General features: G+C 40.5%; 1 protein-coding gene across 6 annotated transcripts in view; it reads left to right on the top strand.

Annotated features, from left to right (window-relative positions):
• RIPOR2 (RHO family interacting cell polarization regulator 2) overlaps positions 1 to 23,552 on the top strand; it is a gene marked incomplete at its 5' end in the record, with an annotated part of 208,430 nt that overhangs the window by 136,288 nt on the left and 48,590 nt on the right. For all 6 annotated transcript variants that reach the window (XM_082664599.1, XM_082664598.1, XM_082664600.1 and 3 more), the window contains 4 exons: positions 16,879 to 17,014; positions 20,694 to 20,849; positions 21,584 to 21,662; positions 23,350 to 23,373. In XM_082664599.1, the coding sequence (XP_082520725.1) occupies positions 16,879 to 17,014; positions 20,694 to 20,849; positions 21,584 to 21,662; positions 23,350 to 23,373 (395 nt within the window). The remainder of the gene's footprint in view (positions 1 to 16,878; positions 17,015 to 20,693; positions 20,850 to 21,583; positions 21,663 to 23,349; positions 23,374 to 23,552) is intronic.

Raw genomic sequence — 23,552 nt, 5'->3', positions numbered from 1 at the left:
AGTACTGGTGACCCTCCACTCCAATTGAAGGAAAGTCACGTTAAGAAGCAGGCAAAGAAGGGAATTCCCTGGCGGTCCAGCGGTTAGGACTCTGCGCTCTCACTGCCAAGGGTGTGGGTTCAGTCCCTGGTCGGGAAACTAAGATCCTGCAAGCCACGCAGCGCGGCCAAATTTTAAAAAAAAGAAAAGAAAAAGAAACAGGCAAATAAAACTAGAGGAGGAATTCTGCTTTCTCAGCTAAGGGAAAATAGAGATGAGTAGAAGCAAGGCCACATGTGGGTGGCAGAAACTCCAATGCTAGTTCTGGTTCTGCCAACAGCCTTGTTGGAACAGTTGTCTACAGGTCAATTTCCTTACCTAGGAATCATGGTAATTGTCCTACCTAATTTACAGGGTTGCTGTCAGGATATAGATGTCAAAACATTTAGAAAAGAGCAATCTGCGAACATGAAATGTTATTATGCGTCTCCTCATTAGGTCATACTACAGACAGCTGTGTGGCCACCAAAAGATGCACCATTCTGTTTATTTTTATTCCCCAAAGGGTCACCTGTTCCAAAGTCTTCTAAATTTAGCATGAGGTACTAAATTCTTTGGGTGCTCCATATGGTGGATAAGGCCTCTGTCAATTGGCTTGAACACCTAACTTCCCTACACAGATTATTTCATCTTTTCATTTTTGCATGAGTAATGCTCCTAAGGTCAGTGCTGCCAGTTTGTTCACAGTATGCGTTTGTTTCTCAAGTCCTGACGGCCTTAGACCCCTCTGTGCCCTTGTCCATGATGAAAGCCTCAGGATATTCCCGCGAGCTTCTTCCTACAAGCCAGAGGACGGAGGCAAAATCTGAGGCCCCCTGACGACACAGTTCCTTTCCCTGTTAATCTGCTCCATGTCTAAGAGAGATGGTCCCAGTTTGGGGGTTTCTGTGTTTACACAGATGTTGGTCTGGGAGGAATGGAAAATTAGGTGGATCTGGAAATTCTTAAAGCCAGTTAATTTGACCACCAATGTGGTCAAATGATAGGCTTCTTGTTTGCTTCCAAGTGGGATTGGGTCGACTCACCAAGGAAAAAGGCTAAACCAAATCTCCCTCTCCTTCGAGAGAAAACAGACAAATTTCCCTTCTCTATGACCTCATCTTTACCCACACCGAGATTCGAGGAGGACAGGGATTATCATGTATTGCTTTCATCCTGCATCTCCCATTCTTACCTTCACTGAGTTCTAAAGTGCTCCATAAAGCGGGTGAAAGTTAAGGATTACTGTCTCCAACACTATACTTGCTTGCTTCATGCTAGATGCGGGCCCTGACACCCATACACTATTTGGGATTGCCTTCTTATATCAGCACTGGGCCAGTAGACATCCAATAAATTAAAATGTTCAAATATGCATGTAAATAAAGAAAATGGGATAACAAATTCCTAAAAACCCATCACCGAGTAGAATGATTGTCAAGAATTTTCCACACTTGCTTCATCCATCCCTTTTGTTATTGTTGTTATTAAAGCATCTTAAAGTAAATCTAGACCGTATGTCATTTCACTCCTACAAGCTTCCATGGGCATCTCAAAAGTGTGGACATTTTCCTGCATGATCCTAATTCCATTTTGCACCTAACAAAATGAGCGATATTTCCTTAGTATCGTCTAATATCTAATCCATATTAAAATGTCCCAAGTGTCTCAAAAATGACTTTTTTCAGGCTTCCCTAGTGGCACAGTGGTTGAGAGTCTGCCTGCCGATGCAGGGGACACGGGTTCGTGCCCCGCTCCAGGAAGATTCCTCATGCCGTGGAGCGGCTGGGCCCGTGAGCCATGGCCGCTGAGCCTGTGCGTCCGGAGCCTGTGCTCTGCAACGGGAGAGGCCACAGCAGTGAGAGGCCCGCGTACCACAAAAAAAAAAAAGACTTTTTTCATTAGGTTTGTCATCATGATTAAAACAGGGTCCACACATTGCATCAAGATGGTATGTCTTTTGAGTCTCTTGTCCTTTCTCCTCCCTTTTTTCCCATGAATAAATGATTTGATGAGTAGGAGTCTGAAGCCCTGAGAAGATCTGTCCAGAGAAAGCCTGTTACCTGCTTTATTTCTCCCAGGCTGACCAGAGAATCACTCGCTGTCACTCTACTTTTCATAACTTCGCCCAGGCTGACCAGATGGGTGGGGTGGTGGAGACAGTGGCTAAGGACGCAAGAAAATGGATAAAAACCACTTTCTCACTAGTGAACCAGAGACAAAATTTAAAACACAGAGCCAAAAGAAAGCCAAGCATTTCAGAGTGAGATTTGAGTCCCAGAAGATAGAAAGTATCCCTTCAAACAATTCTACTGTGACCCAGAGGATGGAGTGAATGCACAGGGAATGGCCTAGAACAGGGTTGAAACTGGTGAGAGTCAGGTGATGGAGTGGTGTGGTAGGGGAGACAGGTTGTCTTGAGAAAAGTCTTCCAACCCCTCTTTTTCCTGCTTTATAAAAATGGATCTGACTCCCCTCTAGGTAGATTGGCTAAGGGCATGAATGGGCAAAGGGTCACAGACAGCTAAGAGCAGAAGTTAATTTGCTAGCTGAGTGGGAGCTTGGTGTGATTTTAGGAGTTATGTGGGCATCTGAGAGGGGAAGCATCCTGACAGTGCCTTTGGGCTCAGAATCCAAGTAATATGGCATTTCACATGTGTACAAATAAGCCCGTAATGTATTCTTTTGTCTTTGCTGTTGGGAATTTGCCATATGTTGATGGGTCCAGTGTGGGATCCATAAACATTTGTTCTTTCTTTGCACTAAATTGTACTTTAAGCTAAGGATTAAATGGACTTTTTGCTTCATTCCTGTTTCTACAGCTTCAAATCCTCTGGACAGAGCAAGGGATAGTAAGAAATTATTTTACGCCCTTGGTGTACCATAAAAAGGAACATAATTCTGCTTTGTTGATAATCTAGGTATTTGCACATCGCTATACCTAACTGCTTTGCATTCTGATTATAAATTATTTGATTTTGGCAAACAAAAATAACGCAGCAGATGTTGTTAATATGACCACCTTCTTGGTATGCAGCAGCAAGGACCAGTAATGAAACCACTATCCCTATTATAGCAGTTTAATTTGCTAAAATTACCATTCAGAGAACACGTGTACAGGCCCCTGGGAAACCACTCAGCTTTGAAACTGCTGGCATGTGATGGCACGTTCATATACAGCCTTATTCTATTCGAACCACAGAGTAACTTTCTGACACTGAGTTTTTCTGAAATGTTATCGTTTGCATCCTCCTTTTTTTATCACCTCTACTTCGTTTGGTAATAATTCACGTGACTTCAGACAGAACGCCACAGGTCGAAGGAGACCAAGGTAAAATTATCAGAGAAATTTACTTGAAGGCAGAGAGAATTAACAAGACAGATAAGTGTCCCCCTGTTAGTACATAATGATTGGAAAGTACCAGCCTTCAACTAGCTCATTTCCTTAATAAAAACATTTTTTTATTTGTATGTTTCTTAAAAAACAACAACAAAAAATTAGTGCTCACTTCGGCAACACATATACTAAAATTGAAACAAGACTGAGAAGATTAGCGCGGCCCCTGTGCAAGGATCACATGCAAATTTGTGAAGCGTTCTGTATTTTTCTATTATACATAAAATAGATAAGCAATAAAGATTTACTGTATAACACAGGGAACTATATTCAATATCTTGTAATAACATAACGGAAAATAATCTGAAAAAATATATGTATAATTGAATCACGTTGCTGTACACCTGAAACGAACACAAGATTTTAATAAATCAACTATACTTCAGTTGAAAAACTTACAACGTAAGATTTAACAAACATTTTTGTGCTTTTATCAGACTGTAGTGCAAACACAGCAGGTCACTGCTTCATGTAGTAGATTGACTCCAATACCACTATCCCTTTATCGACTTTTTAAAATTAATTTTTATTGGAGTATGGTTACAATGTTGTGTTAGCCTCCACTGCACAACTAAATGAATCAGCCATACACATACAGATATCCCCTCCCTTTCGGACTTCCCTCCTATTTAGGTTAACACAGTGCATTAGGCAGAGCTCCCTGTGCTATACAGTGTGTTCCCATCAGTTGTCTATTTTATACATAGTACCAATAATGTATATGTGTCAATCCCAGGCTCCCAATATCGATTATTAATTTTCATCATAAGTCTGCGTTATGAGAAGTCTTTCTATAAAGTTACAGTTACATAAGTGAATCATACCATAGCTAACAATAAGCACCCGAAGGTGATCGGCACACGCTGTCATTTACAGACTTCTAAAAACTGCGTGACGCAGGCTGTAATCAAGAGAATCAGAACAGAGACTGTGAATAATAATGCATATCTTCCCACATAAATCCTTTCATCTTCCCTCCTCTGGATGAGCCCTCGCTTCTTCTTCTTTTTTTTTTAGTAGAAAAAGCCAAGTTAAGGAGCTCCAGGGGCCAAAGCTGAGAAGGCATCCAGGTGTTCTAACCCTGCGTCCCTTGGTCCCTTTAAAACCCCTACGAGCTGCACTTTATACCCTCATATATTATATTCAAGTCTATAATAAGATGCCTGAATGCTAAGCGTTTGAAGTGCTGCTTTTAAAAGTGTTGTCATAACAACAGGAATAAAATGACAAGTGTAACTTGACTTTGAAAAGACTGCCTTAGTTTTAAGTCCATTGCTTTACCTAAGCAAGGGCTTAACTGTAACCTCCTAGTGCAAACAAAGGCTGTGATCAAATGACATTACCATAATTGAGTCTGTATCTTTAGCTATACTTGCCATCACATAAAATTGTCAGTCCTCCATCAATTCAATTTAATTGCTCGGATGGCCAGAAATAAATTAATTGACCATAAGAATCTATTTGTTTGATTATGTAGGCCATATCTGAAAAGCTTTAAGATAATTTCTTCTCCTTTCTCTGAGATGAACTGTACCATGTAGCTTAATTATAAGGTTCAATTCTATTTTCTACCTGACTCTCATGCCCGCAAATGAATACCAGTGTTGGTCACCCATGCTGGGCAAGGTACATGGTACATGATTATGCTTCCCAGCACACTGTTGGGTACATCCTTCCAGGACCTAAGGATTTTTTTTCTCTTTAAGATGTCCAAAGTTGTAGCTCCATTCTAGTGAAAATGATTAAAACTATGAGCTTATAAGAATGGTAATTTCAGTAAAGTCAAATAACAATAGAAGATGTCAGTGTCATTTCGTTGCTGTTTTGAAGTAAAGAAGCCACAATCACCATTAGCTAGAAATGAGTTGCCAAGCTCTAGGGGTAAACAGGCTACATGCAAGAAAAGCCTGAAGGAGTCGATAACACCAGGCATGGGACCATTTTCTTCTATGCTGGAGTGTTGTTTTTGAATCTGATGATCAAATAATGAGGATTTGTGGTGGGTGTATGTTTTTCTCAGCAGGACCAGCCAAGCTGTCTATGAGGACCATGTTTCCAAGAAATTTTCCCTTTTGATGTACATGGTTTTGAATAGGTTTAAAAAAAAATTAGGTAATAAGTGCAAAATGCTTTTTCCTTCAAACCAGGAAACAGTTGGTCCTGTTTTGATGTCTAGTTTGCACCAAATGAGGGTCTCCGAGTGTTCTAGACTTTGCATTTTAAAATGAGTTATAACATTAGTCAAAATCCATTTAACCCCTCTTGACATTTAAGCGAGTTTTATGTCCTGAGTCATTTCTCTTCTAATTATCGTGAGGCCAGCTGCTTCCCCCTGCATTTATTTGATCCACCAGAATGGAAGAAGAAATAGAGTTTTCATTTTCCTCAGGCTGAAATGGTGTCAATTATCGAGAAGTTCCTACAACTGACTGTCCCAGTGAGTAGATGTGCAATTAACGTTTCTTCTTTACTCTTCAAATGGTTCAGCCAGACCCTTAAAATAGCTTCACAGTTCTCTGCTGTCATTGCTTAGAAGGGGAATAAAAGAGGAAGAAAGAGGAGAGCAGTAATGTCAAATTACTTTATTTCTGTATATCTCTTCACCTGTAAAGTATGTATGCTTTTATAATTAGTGCATTCTATTTGATGGATAAAAGCCAGATATATCTTCAAAGGGCACATTCTAGTTAGTAGAAAAGACCATTACTCCACACTAAGATTTTTACATATGTTTTCTCATTTTCTCCTTGCAATAACATTGGTGACTTAGGTCTTATTGTACTCACTTTATTGACAAGAAAAATTGGAGCTCAGAGAGAACTTGGGTGAACCCTGGGGTTAGCCTGGCTCCAGAGACAATGCTTTTCTATTCTACCCTGTATTGAGCATGAAAGAAGTTGGTACAGACAGGTGGTACCTACACTCAAGAAGTTTGTAGCTTATTAAAGAGACGAAACATTCAGGGAGATAATTATAATACACTGAGCCCCTGAGTATGTTAATTCCCATTAATAATTGGAAGTTTTGTCAGAAATAGAGTTACAGATGTAGAAAACAGACTTATAGTTACCAAGAGGGAAAGGGGGGAGGGATGAATTGGGAGATTGGGATTGACATGTAAACACTACTATATATAAAATAGATAACTAATAAGAATCTACTGTATAGCGCAGGGAACTCTATTCAATACTCTGTAATGACCTGTATGGGAAAAGAATCTAAAAAAGAGTGGATATATGTATATGTATAACTGATTCACTTTGTCGTATAGCAGAAACTAACACAGCATTGTAAATAACTATACTACAATAAAAATTTATTTTAAAAGATCAAAAAATAAAATAAAATAAAAACCAAGCTTTGAAAACAAAAAATAGATAAAATAGAAGTGCAACAACAAAAAATAGTTGGATGTTTTGTGGTTCACAAGGCAAGATCCCTCTGGTTGTGCTGGTTGATATGCTCAGAAAATGCTTCAAGAAACAGTTGGCTTTTGCATCAAATGATAGTCATGGATCAAACCCATTGAATAAAATAAGGATCCATGAATCCATGCTGACAGTCCTGAAAATAAATAAAAACAAATAAAAGGATTCAAGAAATCTCTCACAGCAGAAAACAATGATTGAGTTCAAAGAGTACCATTTTGCCACCATCATCATAATAATTGATTTGGGCAAAAATTATCAACGGATGCTAAAACTTCTGGGTTAAAGAAACAAGATATTTGCATAGCCCCAAAGTACCTCCTTACTAACCACTTACCGGTTGCAAAGGCAAAAATAGAAACTTTCCAGGAGAGAAACTGTCCAGCAACACCTGAACCAAGTAATCAAAGTTAACATCACTAGTAATAGGACCAAGTGATTCCTCGTGCCTTCGAATGCAGTACCTTCAGAAGGACAGCAATATCACTTATGTGATGTCACTCCCCAAAGTTACATAGCCTAAGCCTAATTATGAGACAACATCAGACAGACCCAAACTAAGGAACGTTCTATAGAACACCTGGTCTGTACTCTGTGAAAATGTCCAAGTCACAAAAGACAAAGAAAGGACAAGGAACCATCACAGATTAAAGGAGACTAAAGGCACATTTCAAGACAGGCAGCGCATGATCCTGGATTGGCTCCTAGCATGGGGGTGGGGGTGGAGGGACAGTATACCAAACATCATTGGGACCATTTGTAAAATTTGAATAATGTCTGTACATTAGGTTATAGTATCATAGTGATGTTAAATTTCCTGATGTTGATAATTATACTGCAATTATGTAAGTGATGACCACGTCTTTAGGATATACACATGGACGCATCGTATCTGCAGATTGCTCAACGGGGAGGAGCAAATATATATATGAATATGTATATGCAAGTTGCTCTCAAATGATTGAGGAAGTAGTAATGGGTATGTGTGTATGGGGGGAGACGACAGAGTAAAACGTGACAGATTTCAGCAAATGGTGAATCTGAATGAAAGATGTATGAGAGCTTTTTGTTCTTTTCTTGTAACTTTTCTGTAAGCTTCCAATTATTTCAAAAAAACAAAAACAAAACCGTAATTGGTTTTTGAACTGGGCTTCCAGAGTACCCATGGTTTTAGTTTTTATCAGTCAGTATTTTAAGTAGTTCTGCTTTTTAATTATCTAAAAATTGCTATGTTCACAAAGATGCTAGTTTCCGGCTTCCCTTGATTTCACCTGTTCAGATCACATCCATTCTTCCGGATGTAGCCAGCGTTTTATCTTCTCTATGAAACTTCCTGGCTGTACCTGTCTCATTCATCTGCCTCTCCATTGAGAGAACTCTGTTATTTTAAATTTTATTAAGCACTTACCACACACCAGCTATTGAGTATACTAACTCATTTGCACCTCAAAAATCCTCTGAAGTGTTAGTCCTTTTATACAAATGAGGAAACTGGGATTCAGAGAGGTTAAGTAACCTGCATAAGTTCAAACAGCTGTAAACTGTAGCCCCCAAATGGAGCCCAGATTTGTCTGACTTGGGAGTCCACATTCTAATCATCTCAGCTCTACTGCTTTCCTTGGAGCACTGAGAAATAGACATCACTTAGAATTTCACTGTGTGTTATTTCCTACATATTTCTTACATCAGACATGATCTCCTAACTTCTTTATGTACAGTCATATTTTCTTCTCCCATTAAATTATTAAAACTGTTTATAGCAGAGATCAGTCTTTGGTTCTCTTTAGATCTTGGGCAACACATAGCATCCTGCCAGTGATGAGCCGATAATATGTACTTAATAATTGTGTTGATTGAGGTGTCTTAGAAAATATAGAAAGAAAACCATTGATATCAGTTTCCAGAGATTCTGAAAATGCATTCCTTTTCTTCCACGTTAGTTGAACCTCAGTCTTCGTTATCGCAATCTTTGTATTTCTCAAGCACCTTACTTTGTATAAAGCACTTCCTCACTTTCTGTATGTTTTTAAGCAGAAGTCTTACCGTCTATAGGGCTGGTGAGAAGTCAGGTTAGAAGATGTCCAAGTAACCTCACGATTGTAAGATCGAATGATGCTTTGATCTCAGTTGAACCTTACAATGCTTGTCTATTAAAATGGGGAGGAATTACTACTCTCGTTCTCTAGATACCAAATTTGAGCTTCAGCAAGTTTAGTATGTGCCCAAGAGGCCAGTAAGAACACCTGAGCTTGGTTCTTCCATCTCGCACTGAGGAGTGAGTCTATGTTGCTCTGTAAGTTTTTTCATGCGTTCACATCACTTGTCTCAGTCAATCAATGTAATATCTCATGCATGTATTTATTGTTTGGTTAGCAAACAAAGCTGACAACTGAAGGCAAATATTAGCCTTGCCCGATTTATTTTAAGGCAGTACACTCCAAAAAAAAAAAGCCCGTGACTTAAATATATCCACTTTTTTTAAGATTAGTCAACTGTTCTGTAATAGGTACCTTGCATCCATATAATAAGCAGACGCCTATTTTTAGGATTCATCTTAAATAATCATTTAGCATAGCAGGCTATCTACATCTGCCCCACGTGCCTCTTTCAGACAACTGAATTATACTTCTGCCCTTGACCAAGATGTGGAGGTGCATAAACAGGACAGCACGGTTAGGAGAGGAGAGCGGAGGCACACAAAGCAGGCAGGAAGAAATGACTCAGAAAGTGCAGTGGGGCCAGTGTGCTGCATCTTATGTGGTGCTGATGGGGAAAAGGATCAAATCACGAAAATATTCAACTCTCAGGTGGTGGCTTGTGGATCGAGCTTTTCCTTTTCAGGTCCTGATTCCTTGGCACTTCGTCTTGCAGAAGGAATGATGACATTTTCTGGAAATTGATAGTGATTTTCCGACAGCTCTATTGATGTAAACCTCATATATCACATAAAATTAATTCATCTTAAGTGTACAGTTTGAGTTTTAGTAAATGTATACAGTTGTGCGACAGTCACCACAACACAGTTTTAGAACACTTCCAGCCCCACCCCCAAAAGTTCTCTCATGGTCCTTTGCCCGCTCCCATCCCTGGCACCAGGCCAACACTGGGGTTGACTGTAGAATTGTCTACTTTTGCCAGCATTGTCACTCCAGCAACCTGCCAACTGACCATTGACTTATCTCAGAGGGTTGGTCTCAGTCTAACGTGGAGATGGCGTAGCTTTGTAGCTATGCAATTGTTGATTTCTAAGTCAACATTTCCGCTCCACGACAAATGCTTTGGTGAGAACTGAGATGTCCTTACTCACTTCATTCAGAAATCACAGATGTCTGTTATACTTTCTGTCCATAGTGGGGGTCTTCCAGAATTACCTGTTTGGGTTCTATATTAGAGAATTTGGTTAAATGAAAAAAAGGAAAACACCATAAAAACCTTGCTCTTCCAGGATTAAGACAGTGATGTCAGCTGTTGTGTTGTTGTTTTTTAAATTTCATAATGTTTGATGTCCTGCAACTCCAGCATGTACAAATGCTAATCTGCTCCCCTGTCTCATGGGAGGCCCGAGTGTCATCCTGGCAAGGTCCACTTTGCTTTTGACCATATCTTAAAATCAGAAATAAAAGGCATATATAATATAGACTGTATGGGTTCCCTTTTATTATCCAAGGTAGCACATGGAATGTGGGGTAGACCTAAGTACACCCTTAAAGGTGGTTGAAGAAAAAAGTTAATTTATAAACCCCTCGACGTACCTCTAAAAAAAGAATATGATAGGGACTTCCCTGGTGGCGCAATGGTTAAGAATCTGCCTGCCAATGCAGGGGACATGGGTTCAATCCCTGGTCCGGAAAGATCCCACATGCCACGGAGAAACTAAGCCCATGTGCCACAACTACTGAGCCTGTGTGCCACAACTACTGAAGCACACACGCCTAGAGCCCGTGTTCTGCAACAAGGGAAGCCACTGCAGTGAGAAGCCCACGCACCGCAGCAAAGAGTAGCCCCTGCTCTCGACAGGTAGAGAAAGCCCACGCACAGCAACAAAGACCCAACGCAGCCAAAAAATAATTAATTAATTAATTAATTTTTTAGAAAAAGAATATGATAGAAAAAGCAGGATACAAAATTTAACATGCATTGTGCTCAAAATTCTTATGTTTTATGTGGAAAGGGAAGAGTTGAAGAAAATTACATGCACCAAAATTCTGCTGGTGTATTGATGGGTGCTAGAAAACAATATGGTTCTTCCCTCCCCCTCCCTGCCCTGACTTCTTTCTACTTCTCTGTATTTTCCTAATACAGCAGAGTGCTTTTATGCTTGGAAAAACTAAAAATAACCTAATGATTCCTATTTGCTTTCATGAGTCTTAGTATATTTAACTCTAACGATCAATATTAACATTCCTTCTAGCTGACCGGTTGCTTTGTCCAGTTACCATATCAGTTAATCAATGCCTCTAACACTTCTACTGTGAACTCGTCAGTTTGGAGATTCATGCCCAAGAAGTGATGAAAAGAGGTTGGCCTGTCTTACCTAACCTTGGGGTTCCCCGAGAGGAATTGTTCACATTTGGGTAGAGAAGCTTGCTAACTCAGGCTAATCAAATTTACAAGAAAGTTTAAGTCAGAATACCAGTTAATAAAAATGTAATGGGAAATGGAACTGTCACCTAGACTGAACTTTCAAAGCATTTTTCTTCCATTTTTACTACTTCTACTGGTAGCACCATCAGGAGCTGCATTTTAGGGTCTGGTGCGTAGCCCTGCTGTGTGACGAATGCCCTTCATTGCCTGTCTTCCAAGCAACCTTCCAAGGTTGACTTCTATCATATTCATTCGTTTATTCTTAAGAATCAGGTTATCTCTGTGTTCTCCAGGTCACTGGCTATTTCCCCGCTCTGAACTGCACTCATATTGTCCCTTTTATTTCTGATCTAAACAAGCATGAGACCTGGTGGGATGAAGGGGGACCTCTTGACCCTTGATGTTTCTTTATCTGCCTCAGCCCCCTCCCCAGACCCTGCCATCTCCAGCCACGCTCAGTGCTGTTACCAAACTGCCTGCTGATCTGATAAGCTACCTTCTAATTCAAACAAACTAGGAACTTCCGGTCGGCTGGTGGCTTGTGGTACCCACCAAGGCCCGGTGTACTTGTATCACCGTGTCATATCAGAACACATGAAATCCTATACTCATTTTAATTTCAAAAGACTCCGGTATGTGTTCAGGTGGATCTTAGCACTGCATAGCCAGGGAGAAGGCAGCGGTTTTCACTGTATGAAGAGTCGAGAAGAGAAACAACTGTGACTTTCTGGCTTCTGTGCTAAGAGACTCGGCTCAGAATGGTAGGGTTTGTTCAACTCTTAGTCAAGGTGCTGGGGATTCTTTCCAGAAAGATTCCGTCTTTCCAGGGATTGTGGGAAAGGCAGGGCATGGGTGGCCACCCGGTGTAACAGCCTGGGCCTCCTGGGACAAAACAAAGTAAGGGGCAAAGCACAGCAGCTTTATCGTTTGCCTAAGATTTGAGACCTTTCTGGGATTTAATGTGCAAAAATGAATGTTAGTTCTGCTGGCATTTTTGGAAAGACCAGGTGAGAAGTCAGTAACTTAGGGACTGGAAACATTTTTCAAAGCGCCAGGAGTTTCAAGTAGCAGCAGCCAAAGAGAGACTTGTGGTTTTTTATGTGGAATTTCGTGCTTATTAGATATGGTATTTGGTGAACCTTGACAATACGTATTGGGTATAGTGCGTCCTACCGGGAGTACAGTACCATCTCTAAAAATGCTTCAGATCAAAATAAAGAAGTTGGTACATAGCTCAGAGCTCATAATGGGAACTTCACTGGGGAATCTGAATTATTCTACTGTAATCAGAATTTATGAAACCTAATACATTATTTCTCAGAAATTATATTTCTCCTCTTCAGGACTTAAAAATATAAACTATATAAATATAGCCGTTACCTGTTAAAGCTATCTTATATGTTCTTGTATCTGAGCTTTCTCTCCTCTCCAGTCCCAACTCTAGACAACTCCAAATGTCTGCAGTTTCAAAAGAGAATTTTGCATCATATCAATCATACATAAATCCATTTCCTTTATAAAAACTCAAACAATATAGAAAAAATTAAAATGTTTCTGACTACTACTCAATCCCACCTCTTCATAGACTGTGTATACTTTCAGAACTTTTCTATTCATGTACATAATTTTATATTTTGTTCTCAACATTCCTGGTATGATACTCTATTTTGTTCTGCAATTTGTCCTCGGCTTGGCGGGTCGGGGGGGGGTGGATCTTTCTATGTGGGCATATTGTTTTTAACTGCTATGGTTATGCCATAGTGTATTAACCATTCCTGTAATGATTAACATTTACATCATTTCCGTTTTTCCGCTATTACATTAACTGTCGTGAACATCCCTGTATATAACTTTTTGTGAACTTGAGTATTTCTCCACAGGAGATAGCAAAGAGTAGATGTGACATATTAAAGGATAAGTATGTTTTACATTTTAAATAGTAGATACTACCTAGTTGTCTTCCAAACTTTCGGTACCACTTTAGACCCCTACCAGCAGTGATACTGCTGTTCTACTTCAGTCCTTTCTTTAGGTAAAGGTTCAAAGAAGCATCTGCTACTAAAATGAAAATGACAAGGAACCAGTTTGAAGTCCTTAAAGCCTGAAAATGAGTAATGTAGCTTTAAGGGTAGTTTTGCTGGAAGAAAGCAGGTCTGTGAGATTCTAGGAAGCCAGGGAGCAGCTTGAAGACTTAGGGCTCCAAGAGGTGGGAGTGGTGTTGTCAAGAAGATGATAACAGAGTTGCAGGATAACTAGCCACTGGGGAATGGCTGAGGCCATCGGAAGAGTAGTAGCAAAGAACTGTCACCCCTGGGCTTCCCTGGTGGCGCAGTGGTTGAGAGTCCGCCTGCCGATGCAGGGGACATGGGTTCGTGCCCCGGTCCGGGAAGATCCCACATGCCGCGGAGCGGCTGGGCCCGTGAGCCATGGCCGCTGAGCCTGCGTGTCCGGAGCCTGTGCTCCGCAACGGGAGAGGCCACAACAGTGAGAGGCCCGCGTACCGCAAAAAAAAAAAAAAAAAAAAGAAAAAAGAACTGTCATCCCTACTTCAGAGTTAGGGGTGTGGGCGGGGAGGTGCTTTGCATACTCTTATCCTTCAACCCACCTGCTCTCCCCTCTCCCAACCTACTCCTTTTCTCCAAGAGCCTGACCTTGTGCAGAGGCCCTCAGACTTATTTTATGACTCTCCTTAGGCAGTGAGCCAGCCTCTAGGGGAATTGACGGCAGGATAGAGATCTCAGCCTAAGCCAGCTATCAGTCGAATTCTTTTCCGATAGATAATGACCATTTCTAAGACCAGACAGGCAAAACCACTTACCTCCCTTCCTGTTCCCAGCGGCATCCATTCAACACGTAAATGTAATGAAAAGCGTCTGAGGATTTTATCCATCCCGAAGCAATTTACAAACTCAGAATCCAGGGCAAACATTTGTTTTGTTCTCAAGAAGCTTTCTTACCTATTACTGAAAAAGGGGAAGAAGGAAAATTATTTCACTATCCAGTTCTAATGTTTAATTCATTTAACGTTTAAACTTTGTAAAGAGAGGCTTATTTAAGACTTTTTAAAAGTTGGACATTTGAGAAATTGTAGCAGATGATTGTAACTGAAGTTTGAACATTTTCAACCAATTCAGCATCATCCTTTTTTTCTTTTGTGGGCTGAGCATCAGAACCATCTGGGGTCCTTTTCAAAATCCCAATACACAGGTCCATACTAGTTAAGTCAGAATGCCTGGGAGTATGTGAAACTACTGATCCAGTGGATAAGAGAAAAAAATCTTTTTGGTTTAAAAGCATAATCTCTAGGAAGTACAAGACAATAGCGCAGTTAAAATAGTTCAAATACTTTACGTCTTTTCCCTGTGACCAAAGAACGCCATGATGCAACAGACCTGTTGAACAATAATTTACAAAATGAGATACAATACTAATTAAATTTGCCACATGGAGACTTTGAGGTGGGTTTTAGGTTATAAAATTATTGGGCACAGAAAGAACATGTTTTCCTGATATTGATTAAATTTTCTGGATCTTTTTCTTGATATTTATTACGTTTTCTTGATATTTACTATGTTTGCATGTGATACAAAGATAGCACAGGCGTGCTTTATGAACCTAAGAAGGTGTTTTTAACGAGAACTAGACAGACTGCTTAGTAAGCAACAAAGAACACTTAAGAGAACCTCATTAAGGATTTATGTGAATCATGGTTATTTTTGAAACTTGGGGGTGGGGGGAAGTAACCAGAAAGAGTCTTATTTGCACCACATTTTGTCCTGCCATTCGTGCACTAGATATTAATTTTATTGCACATGCATACTTCTACGTCATTACTTTTAAAATTCTAGAGAATGTTCCAAAACTTAAGCCTCCCTGTCTCCATCCCTAGCTGGACTGGGTGGGATGCCTGTCCTACCCAGATCAAAGAGCAACCTGTTGCTCATTGCAAAGCCTCTTGCCAAGTGAGTCAGCAAGAATGCATGCGTGCTTCCTCAGAGCTGCTTTCTCCCGGGGTGGGTGGGGAGGAGGGGATTTAGCAACCTGCAGCCTCATGGGGAAGGGGGCTGTTTGTTCTCTCTCTGGGGAAGTAACGCACTCAAACCCCCTCCCTTGGCTGAGTTGCTTCAAATAGCTTTGAGTAGGGCCCAGTGATGTTGGCTTTTCCATTCCATCTAGATGGACACAAGAGTGTTTTGCTGCTGTTTTTTAGCTTTGCTTGCTTGCTTGCTTGTTTGCTGGGGTTTTTTTGTTTGTTTGTTTGTTTGTGGTATGCGGGCCTCTCACTGTTGTGGCCTCTCCCGTTGCGGAGCACAGGCTCCGGAAGCGCAGGCTCAGCGGCCATGGCTCACGGGCCCAGCCGCTCCGCAGCATGTGGGATCTTCCCGGACCGGGACACGAACCCGTGTCCCCTGCATCAGCAGGCGGACTCTCAACCACTGCGCCACCAGGTAAGCCCTGTTTGCTGGGTTTTTAAAGGGCAACTATTGATGCTATTAGTGGCTGCCCACTTTGGAAGTCTTTAGTCTGGACCGCGGCTGTGTCCCCTTTCTCCTGCTAGCCTGTCCCCCTCTCTGGACTGAGGTTACCTGCTAAGACAATGGTATGTGCTTTGACTCTTCCTGATCTAAAGGGAATAGAATTACCTAACTGTTCTAGGGCAGTCCTTTGGGGGAACTAACCTTGGGCTTCTGTCCAGCTGAAGTTGTATTTTGACAACGTGTCTTGGTCAGTGGTGATGAGTCTTTATAAAAGGTGAACTAGCGACTGAAATAGGGTGTGTGCCTTCTGCTGTATTTTCCCCTTTACCTTTCTTGCCTCTTCTCTTGTGTTCTTATCATAACCTAGATTATCACTACTTCTGTGAGCGTTCTCTGTGCTCTTCTTTTTTATCACTGCCACAAGAGCGGCACGATCTTATCTTTCAAAATATACTTAAGGGTAGAAAAAGGGAGAACAAGTTTAAGTAAGTTCATCTCTCAAGAAACCTAGTGTTTTTAGCCTTGTGACTTCTAAGTGTAGAATTCCACCCTAAGACTGGACTGTGTTTTGAATGTCACGCAGAACCTATCTGAAACTTGACTTGGCCTATTTGTTTCCTTTTGCTGTTGCTATTGTTGTCCTAAATGGAGGGAAACATTCCAAAGTTTTTGCGTATTTTGAGGGTATGGTTGAACCTTGTTTAAAAAAAATAATCCCTGAAGGAACCCTAAAGTAACTGATAATGGTGTGTAATTTACATTTATTAACATCTTCATGTGTTTCTTCAGGTCCACCTGAGAGCTGAACCCTTCCGCTTAAAAAGAACATGTCGGAGGCAAGAAGTCTTACAAGCATCTAATGGCCTCATGACTCACCTTTCCTCATGTCACCTCCTATTACCGTTGACAAGCTTCGCGTGTCTTCTGTTTGAACCTGCCTGTAATTTGCCTTAATCTTTCTGTTGTCTTATAGGACTGCCAGCCAGACTCCCAGAAATCATGTTGGTAGGATCCCAGTCCTTCTCGCCTGGAGGGCCTAATGGGATTATCAGGAGCCAGTCCTTTGCGGGGTTCAGTGGCCTTCAGGAGAGGCGATCCAGGCAAGTTGTGTGTGCTTCTCTGCTGGGACGCAGCTTGCGAGGGATGTGAGCCTTGGTGCTCTGAAGAGGGTCCGTGTGCATGTGGCCTTGTCACAACACACACCTGTGTTATTTTCATCTCTTTCATGAAAAAGATGTAATGTTCCCCAAATTTCTATCATTTAGAATTCCTCCTTCAAAGAAGATTTAGAACAAGCTAGCAATACATATGTATAGCTCTCCCCACCCCCACCCCATTTCTTTCAGCTCTGTTGATGCCTGTTGCCAGAGTGCCTCCAGATGTTTGAACCCATTTATCCTCTAACCAGTAACAGCAGATTTACCTTTATCCACACATCTGTTGATACTGAGCATTTTCTAAAAATCTTTTCCAGTCTTTTATGTCATCCCTAACGAGGTTAAATGTGCTTTCATAAGTTTACTTGTCTTTTGTATTTATTTTGGGAATAACCAGTGCATTCACATCCATTGCCTATTTTGGGGGTGGATATTTACATATTTTCTTACAGAACAATAAAGGCTTTTTATATATATCCATTGTAACACCATATATTGTAGTCTTTTTCCCCCTAATTTTTTTTTTGTTGTTTGTTTGTTTGTTTTTGCGGTACGCGGGCCTCTCACCGTTGTGGCCTCTCCCATTGCGGAGCACAGGCTCCGGACGCGCAGGCTCAGCGGCCATGGCTCACGGGCCCAACCGCTCCGTGGCATGTGGGATCTTCCTGGACCGGGGCACGAACCTGTGTCCCCCGCATCGGCAGGCGGACTCTCAACCACTGTGCCACCAGGGAAGCCCTTTCCCCCTCATTTGAATTGCTACCTTTTTTTTTGCCTTTTGACCTCCTTCACCCATTTCTTCTATCCTGCCCACACTCCCTGCCTCTGACAGTCACCAATATCTATGAGTTTGGTTTTTTGTTGTTTTTCTTTTAGATTCCATGTATGAGAGATTGTACAGTATTTGTCTTTGTCTGACTTACTTCACTTAAGTGTGATGCCCTCGAGGTCTTTCCATGTTGTCACAAATGGCAAGATTTCATTCTTTTTTATGGCTGAGTAATATTCCTATATATATATAATGAATATTATTCAGCCATATATATATGTATCACAATTTCTTTATGCATTCATCCATTCATTGGACATTAGCTTGTTTCCATAAATCTTGGCCTTGGTAGATAGTGCTACAATGAACATGGGGGTGCAGAAAACTTTTTGAGTTCATGTTTTCATTGTCTTTGGTTAAATACTCAGAAGTGGAATTGCCAGCTCATATGGTAGTTCTATTTTTAATTTTTTGAAGAACTTCTATACTGTCTTCCATAGGGGCTGCACCAATTTACATTCTAAGCAACAGTGCACAAAGGTTGCCTTTTCTCCACGTACCTGCCAACACATGTTATTTCTTGTCTTTTTGATAATAGCCATTCTAACAGGGGTGAGGTGATATCCCATTGTGGTTTTGATTTGCACTTCGTGATGATTAATGCTGTTGAGCATCTTTTCACGTACCCCTCAGCCATTTGTATGTCTTCTTTGGATATGTGTCTGTTCAGATCTTCTGCCCATTTTTTAACTGAGTTGTTCGGTTTTTGCTATTGAGTTGTATGAGTTCTTTATATATTTTGGATATTAACTCCTTATCAGATATGATTTGCAAATATTTCCTCCTATTTAGCAGGTTGCCTTTTTATTTTGTTGATGGTTTCCTTTGCTTTGCAGAAGCTTTTTATTGTTTAGTTTGCTGTAGTCTTACTTGTATAATTTTGCTCTTGTTGCTTTTGCTTTCAGTATCATATTCAAAAAAATCATAGCCAAGTCCCATGTCAAGGAGTATACTACCTATGTTTTCTTTTAGGAGTTTTATGGTTTCAAGTCTTACATACAAGTCTTTAATCCATTTTGAGTTAATTTTTTTATATGGTATAAGAGAGGGTCTGGTTTTATTCTTTTGCATGTAACTGTCCAGTTTCTCCAGCACCATTTATTGAAGAGACTGTCTTCTCCCCATTGCATATTATTGGCTCCTTTGTCGTAAATTAACTGACCATATATGAGTGGGTTTATTTCTGGGCTCTCTATTTATTGATCTATGTGTCTGTTTTTATGCCAATACCATACTGTTTTAATTACTATAGCTTCATAATAGAGTTTGAAATCACCCCGCACCCCTTTTTGAAGCACATTCCATTGTATCCAGATTTGGGAGATTATTTGTGGTATGAAGTTACGTAGTCGATAAAGACCGACTCTGCAGACTGACTCTGGGGAGCAGATGTCTTTCAGACACAAGCTTGGGAATGTTAGTCTTCAGTTTCCCTAGAATCTCCCCTCATCTAAAATAGGACTTAGAGGAACTCAAGAAAAAGAACACAGGTAGTGAAATAGGTAACATGGAATAAAGTTCATCCTCAGTTTTTCTGACATGATAAAGATCTTACATTCTTAGGGGTCTTATGTGCTTTGACCTGTATTGTCCCCTTTGGTGCACACGGTAATGGCAGAGGAAAGTAAGAATTAACCTGGAAGGTGCACAGCAGACACCTACCAGACTCAGAGGTCACGGCTTTCCACTCAATAGCTGGGTCAGTGAGTAGTCTGGCCTCTGAGCTTCCTAATCAGATCAGTAGTTTGGGTTTAAGTTACCAGGTGTCCATCTTACCACTGTAGGCTGCCTCCCTGCCACTAATAGGGATGTTGAGTTTCATGTTATACCTAAACAAAGTTTACTACATAAAAATAAAGCTTAAGGGAATTCCTTGGCCGTCCAGTGGTTAGGACTCAGCGCTTTCACTGCTGGGACCCCAGTTTGCTCCCTAATCGGGGAACTAAGATGCCACGAGCCTCTCGATGCAGCCAAAAAATAAATAAGTAAACTTTTAAAAAGTCTATTCATCCAGCTGTGTGTGCTTTTCTTTACTTTAACACTACAGACATACCTTAGAGATACTGCAGGTTTGGGTCTAGGCCACTGCAATAAAACAAATATCATAATAAAGCAAGTCACACAAATTTTTTGGTTTCACAGTGCATATAAAGGTTATGTTTACACTATAGTCTATTAAGTGTACAATAGCATTATGTCTAAAAAAAATTGTACATACCTTAGTTAAATACTTTATTGCTAAAAAATGCTAACCATCATCTGACATACAAAGTTGCCACAAATCTTCAATTTGTGAAAAAACACAATATCTTTGAAGTGCAATAAAATGTGTTTATATACAGCATTAGCCCTTTGTCATGCTTATGGCCCTTTATTTAAAAACTATTCATGCACATCCCAGTCAAATTTAATAGACGCTTATGCCTGATGTCACATAGTGCACATATTTTTTTAGCTGAATTACATTCTCCTGCCTGTTCATTATTTCCACCTAGAAGTGTTTGTTCTTGGCTTCCCGTGAGGTCTCAGTGATGTGACATGCTTTCACTCAGAGTGTACATTACCTGAATCCAGGCTTTGACTCTGGGTAACTGCTGCCCTGCACAGCTTCCAGATTTCAGCAGTTAACTCTAACACCACAAAACTAAATGAAGGATGGCTCAGATCTATTAATATACAAGGGAACGTTACCTTCCCCAGAAGACACTGACACAAACACAAGGTGATTAAAAGGCATTTCTTTGGTCAGATCGTTTTGGGTGCCCAAGACTCAATGTCAGCTTTTCTTTTCTCTTTCCGTAGATGTAACTCCTTCATTGAAAATCCCTCTGCTCTCAAGAAGCCTCAGGCCAAACTGAAGAAAATGCACAATTTAGGATACAAAAACAGCAGCCCTCCCAAGGAGCCTCAGCCTAAAAGGGTGGAAGAGGTCTACAGGGCTTTGAAAAATGGACTTGAGTAAGAAGATCAAACCTAATAATGCACTGAAACCTTTTTCCTTTCTAAAATGCTCGGAAAGGTCACAAAAGCTAGTCTTATGAGATAAATTTTAGAATGTCTATTTCTGTAGTAGGTGTTTTATTATTGCACCATAATTGAGGAAGCCTTAAATGAGTCCCAAAGATCTGAACTTGATCGGGTTTCCATATCATAACCAAACATTGAAGGAGACCTGAAATAGTAATATGTTTATATTTAACTCTGTGTAATATTGTATTTTACTTAAACACTGGTAGACAGGCATATCTGTTTTAGAGATTGCTGAAGAAGCGTTCTAAAACCTTCTTGAGTATATTATAGCAATGATTTGTCCAGAATAAAACTTCCCTAGTATGTGGTGAGATGCATACTGTCAGTGTCCTATGGAACTAGATAGAATTCTGTGAGCCCAGATCTAGGACTGACTCCCTAGTTCTTGCCATTCCCTCCACATTGGTTTTTCTTTCCTGCTATGCCAGCCTCATAGGCATTCTCCTTTTTGACTATCTGGATAGTATCAGATTCAACTGCTAGATCTTTCAAAATGTGGAGAGTTTAGGAAAATGCAGAGCCTCTTCCTTGCCAGCTCTGTGCTCCGCAGAGCAAGGTTCAGGTTCTTAATGCCCCCCCTTTAGAAGGGAAAGGTCAGCATCAGCATCAGATTCCACTTGACAGTCACAGAGTTCACGATCACCTCTCTCTTTTCTTTGCAGTGAGTATCTGGAGGTTCACCAGACAGAGCTGGACAAGTTGACAGCTCAGTTAAAAGATATGAGAAGAAACTCTCGCCTGGTAGGTACCATCTAATCCTTAGGGTGTTCACACAGTGGGTTTTTTGGTTTTTTGTTTGTTTGTTTGTTTTGGCTAACTTCTCTTACTGGATAGACACGGGGACAAGGAAGAAAGTTCAAGAAAAGCAGATCCAAGGGACAAAGTGCCATGTGCTTCCTGATGTTTATTTTAATGCTCAATATGTTCCAGTATTTTCCAAGCATGTTTATGCAGACAAACTTTGTAATCAGGAAAAAATACTTTAAAAAAGCCAACTCCCTATACTCCTCTTCCCAAGTAATATAAGGAAATGAAAAGTTGGGGTTTTCCTACCATATTGTTAGTACAGCATTTGGAACCCAGAACTTTCCTTTATATCCAATTTTTAAAAATTGTAATAGGTCAGTGATACCTGAGAGGAAAAGGAGGCTCAAGAGGTCATTGGTAGAAGAAATCGGAGGCGTCCTTGAGCCAGTTCAACTACACACTGTATTGTTCGAGATGCTTGCAAGTTTCCTTTACTCTAATGAATTGTGAGGACTTGCCTGCTTGAAGAGGTGTTTCTAATGATTTTTAATGATTTTGTTAAGTTCTAAATGATATCATGCCTTAAAGTTTTAAGGCATCAGAAAGCCCAGGAAAAGTCTACGTATACGAGGTACACATATACATGAATAGCTGTTATCTTCTTTTTTTTTAAAGATGTTATCCTTTTCAAAGGCTTAGAGGTTAAAGCCTTCATAGGAGTTAAAAGTTTTAGATTCTAATAATATTAGAAGATAAATTGCTCCCATTTATGTGGAACTCAATGTGGAGTGGCCTTCAGAGCTTTTGAATGTCCCTGGCAGTCCTCAATGGCAACAAATGTTCCTTCTTGGAGAACAATCGTGTATGGATGGAGGAGCTTCCAGCAGGACCTCATGTTCCATAAAAACCCTCCTGATGGGGGATGTGGGCTTAGTGTACTGATTATACTGTGATATTGTGAGCACACAGGAATAAACTTGCTTTAAAAACAATTTGTGAAAAGCTTTCACCACTCTCAAGGGCTCTTCTGAAATGCCAATTTTTATGTGTTTAAACAGGAAGGCAAGTCTTTTTTTTTCTTTTTTTTGCGGTACGTGGGCCTCTCACTGCTGTGGCCTCTCCTGTTGCGGAGCACAGGCTCTGGACGCGCAGGCTCAGCAGCCATGGCTCACGGGCCCAGCCGCTCTGAGGCATGTGGGATCTTCCCGGACCGGGGCACGAACCCGTGTCTGCTGCATCGGCAGGCAGACTCTCAACCACTGCGCCACTAGGGAAGCCCAAGTCTTTTTTTTAACACATATAATCACTGCTACTTTTTATGTTAAAAACATTTAAAAAAACATTTAAGTGGACGTGAATTTATGTGTCCCTCACTATGTAAGCGAGGAGAGCCCAAAGCAAGTGAACGTCTTAAGGCTCCCAGAAGGCAGAGAGGACTGGGTAGAATTCTGGAGACACAGAGTATAAATAAATATTAGCTCTTAAAAGTATTCTTACTATTATTTAAAATAACCCAGATTTACTCTTTTAAAGCGAATATCAAAAAGTCCAACAGACATTATGGGGCTAACCATTATTTCACTGACAATGCAGAAATGCAGACAAAATCCTTTGATTCTTATCAGTAACGGTTTTGAGGAAGATGTGTTTTAATCCAGATACTCCTTTTTTTTAATTTTAGGGTGTGCTGTATGACCTAGACAAGGTAAGTTATTGTTCTGTGTTGGGGAGTTACTGGGAAATAAAATCCTTCATCCTTGAGGAGAAGTCAGTGATCCTTGCTTAGGTACAGTAAGATCCTAGAGAAATGATGATTTTTCTAATCCTAGAAAAGTTCATGCTTTTATCTAATGAGGATGATGAAAGATCATAAGTACTATGATC

This window comes from Grampus griseus, assembly GCF_964374135.1.
Source record: "Grampus griseus genome assembly, chromosome: 10".
Lineage (NCBI taxonomy): Eukaryota > Metazoa > Chordata > Mammalia > Artiodactyla > Delphinidae > Grampus > Grampus griseus.
This window is presented reverse-complemented; position numbering and strand designations above follow the sequence as displayed.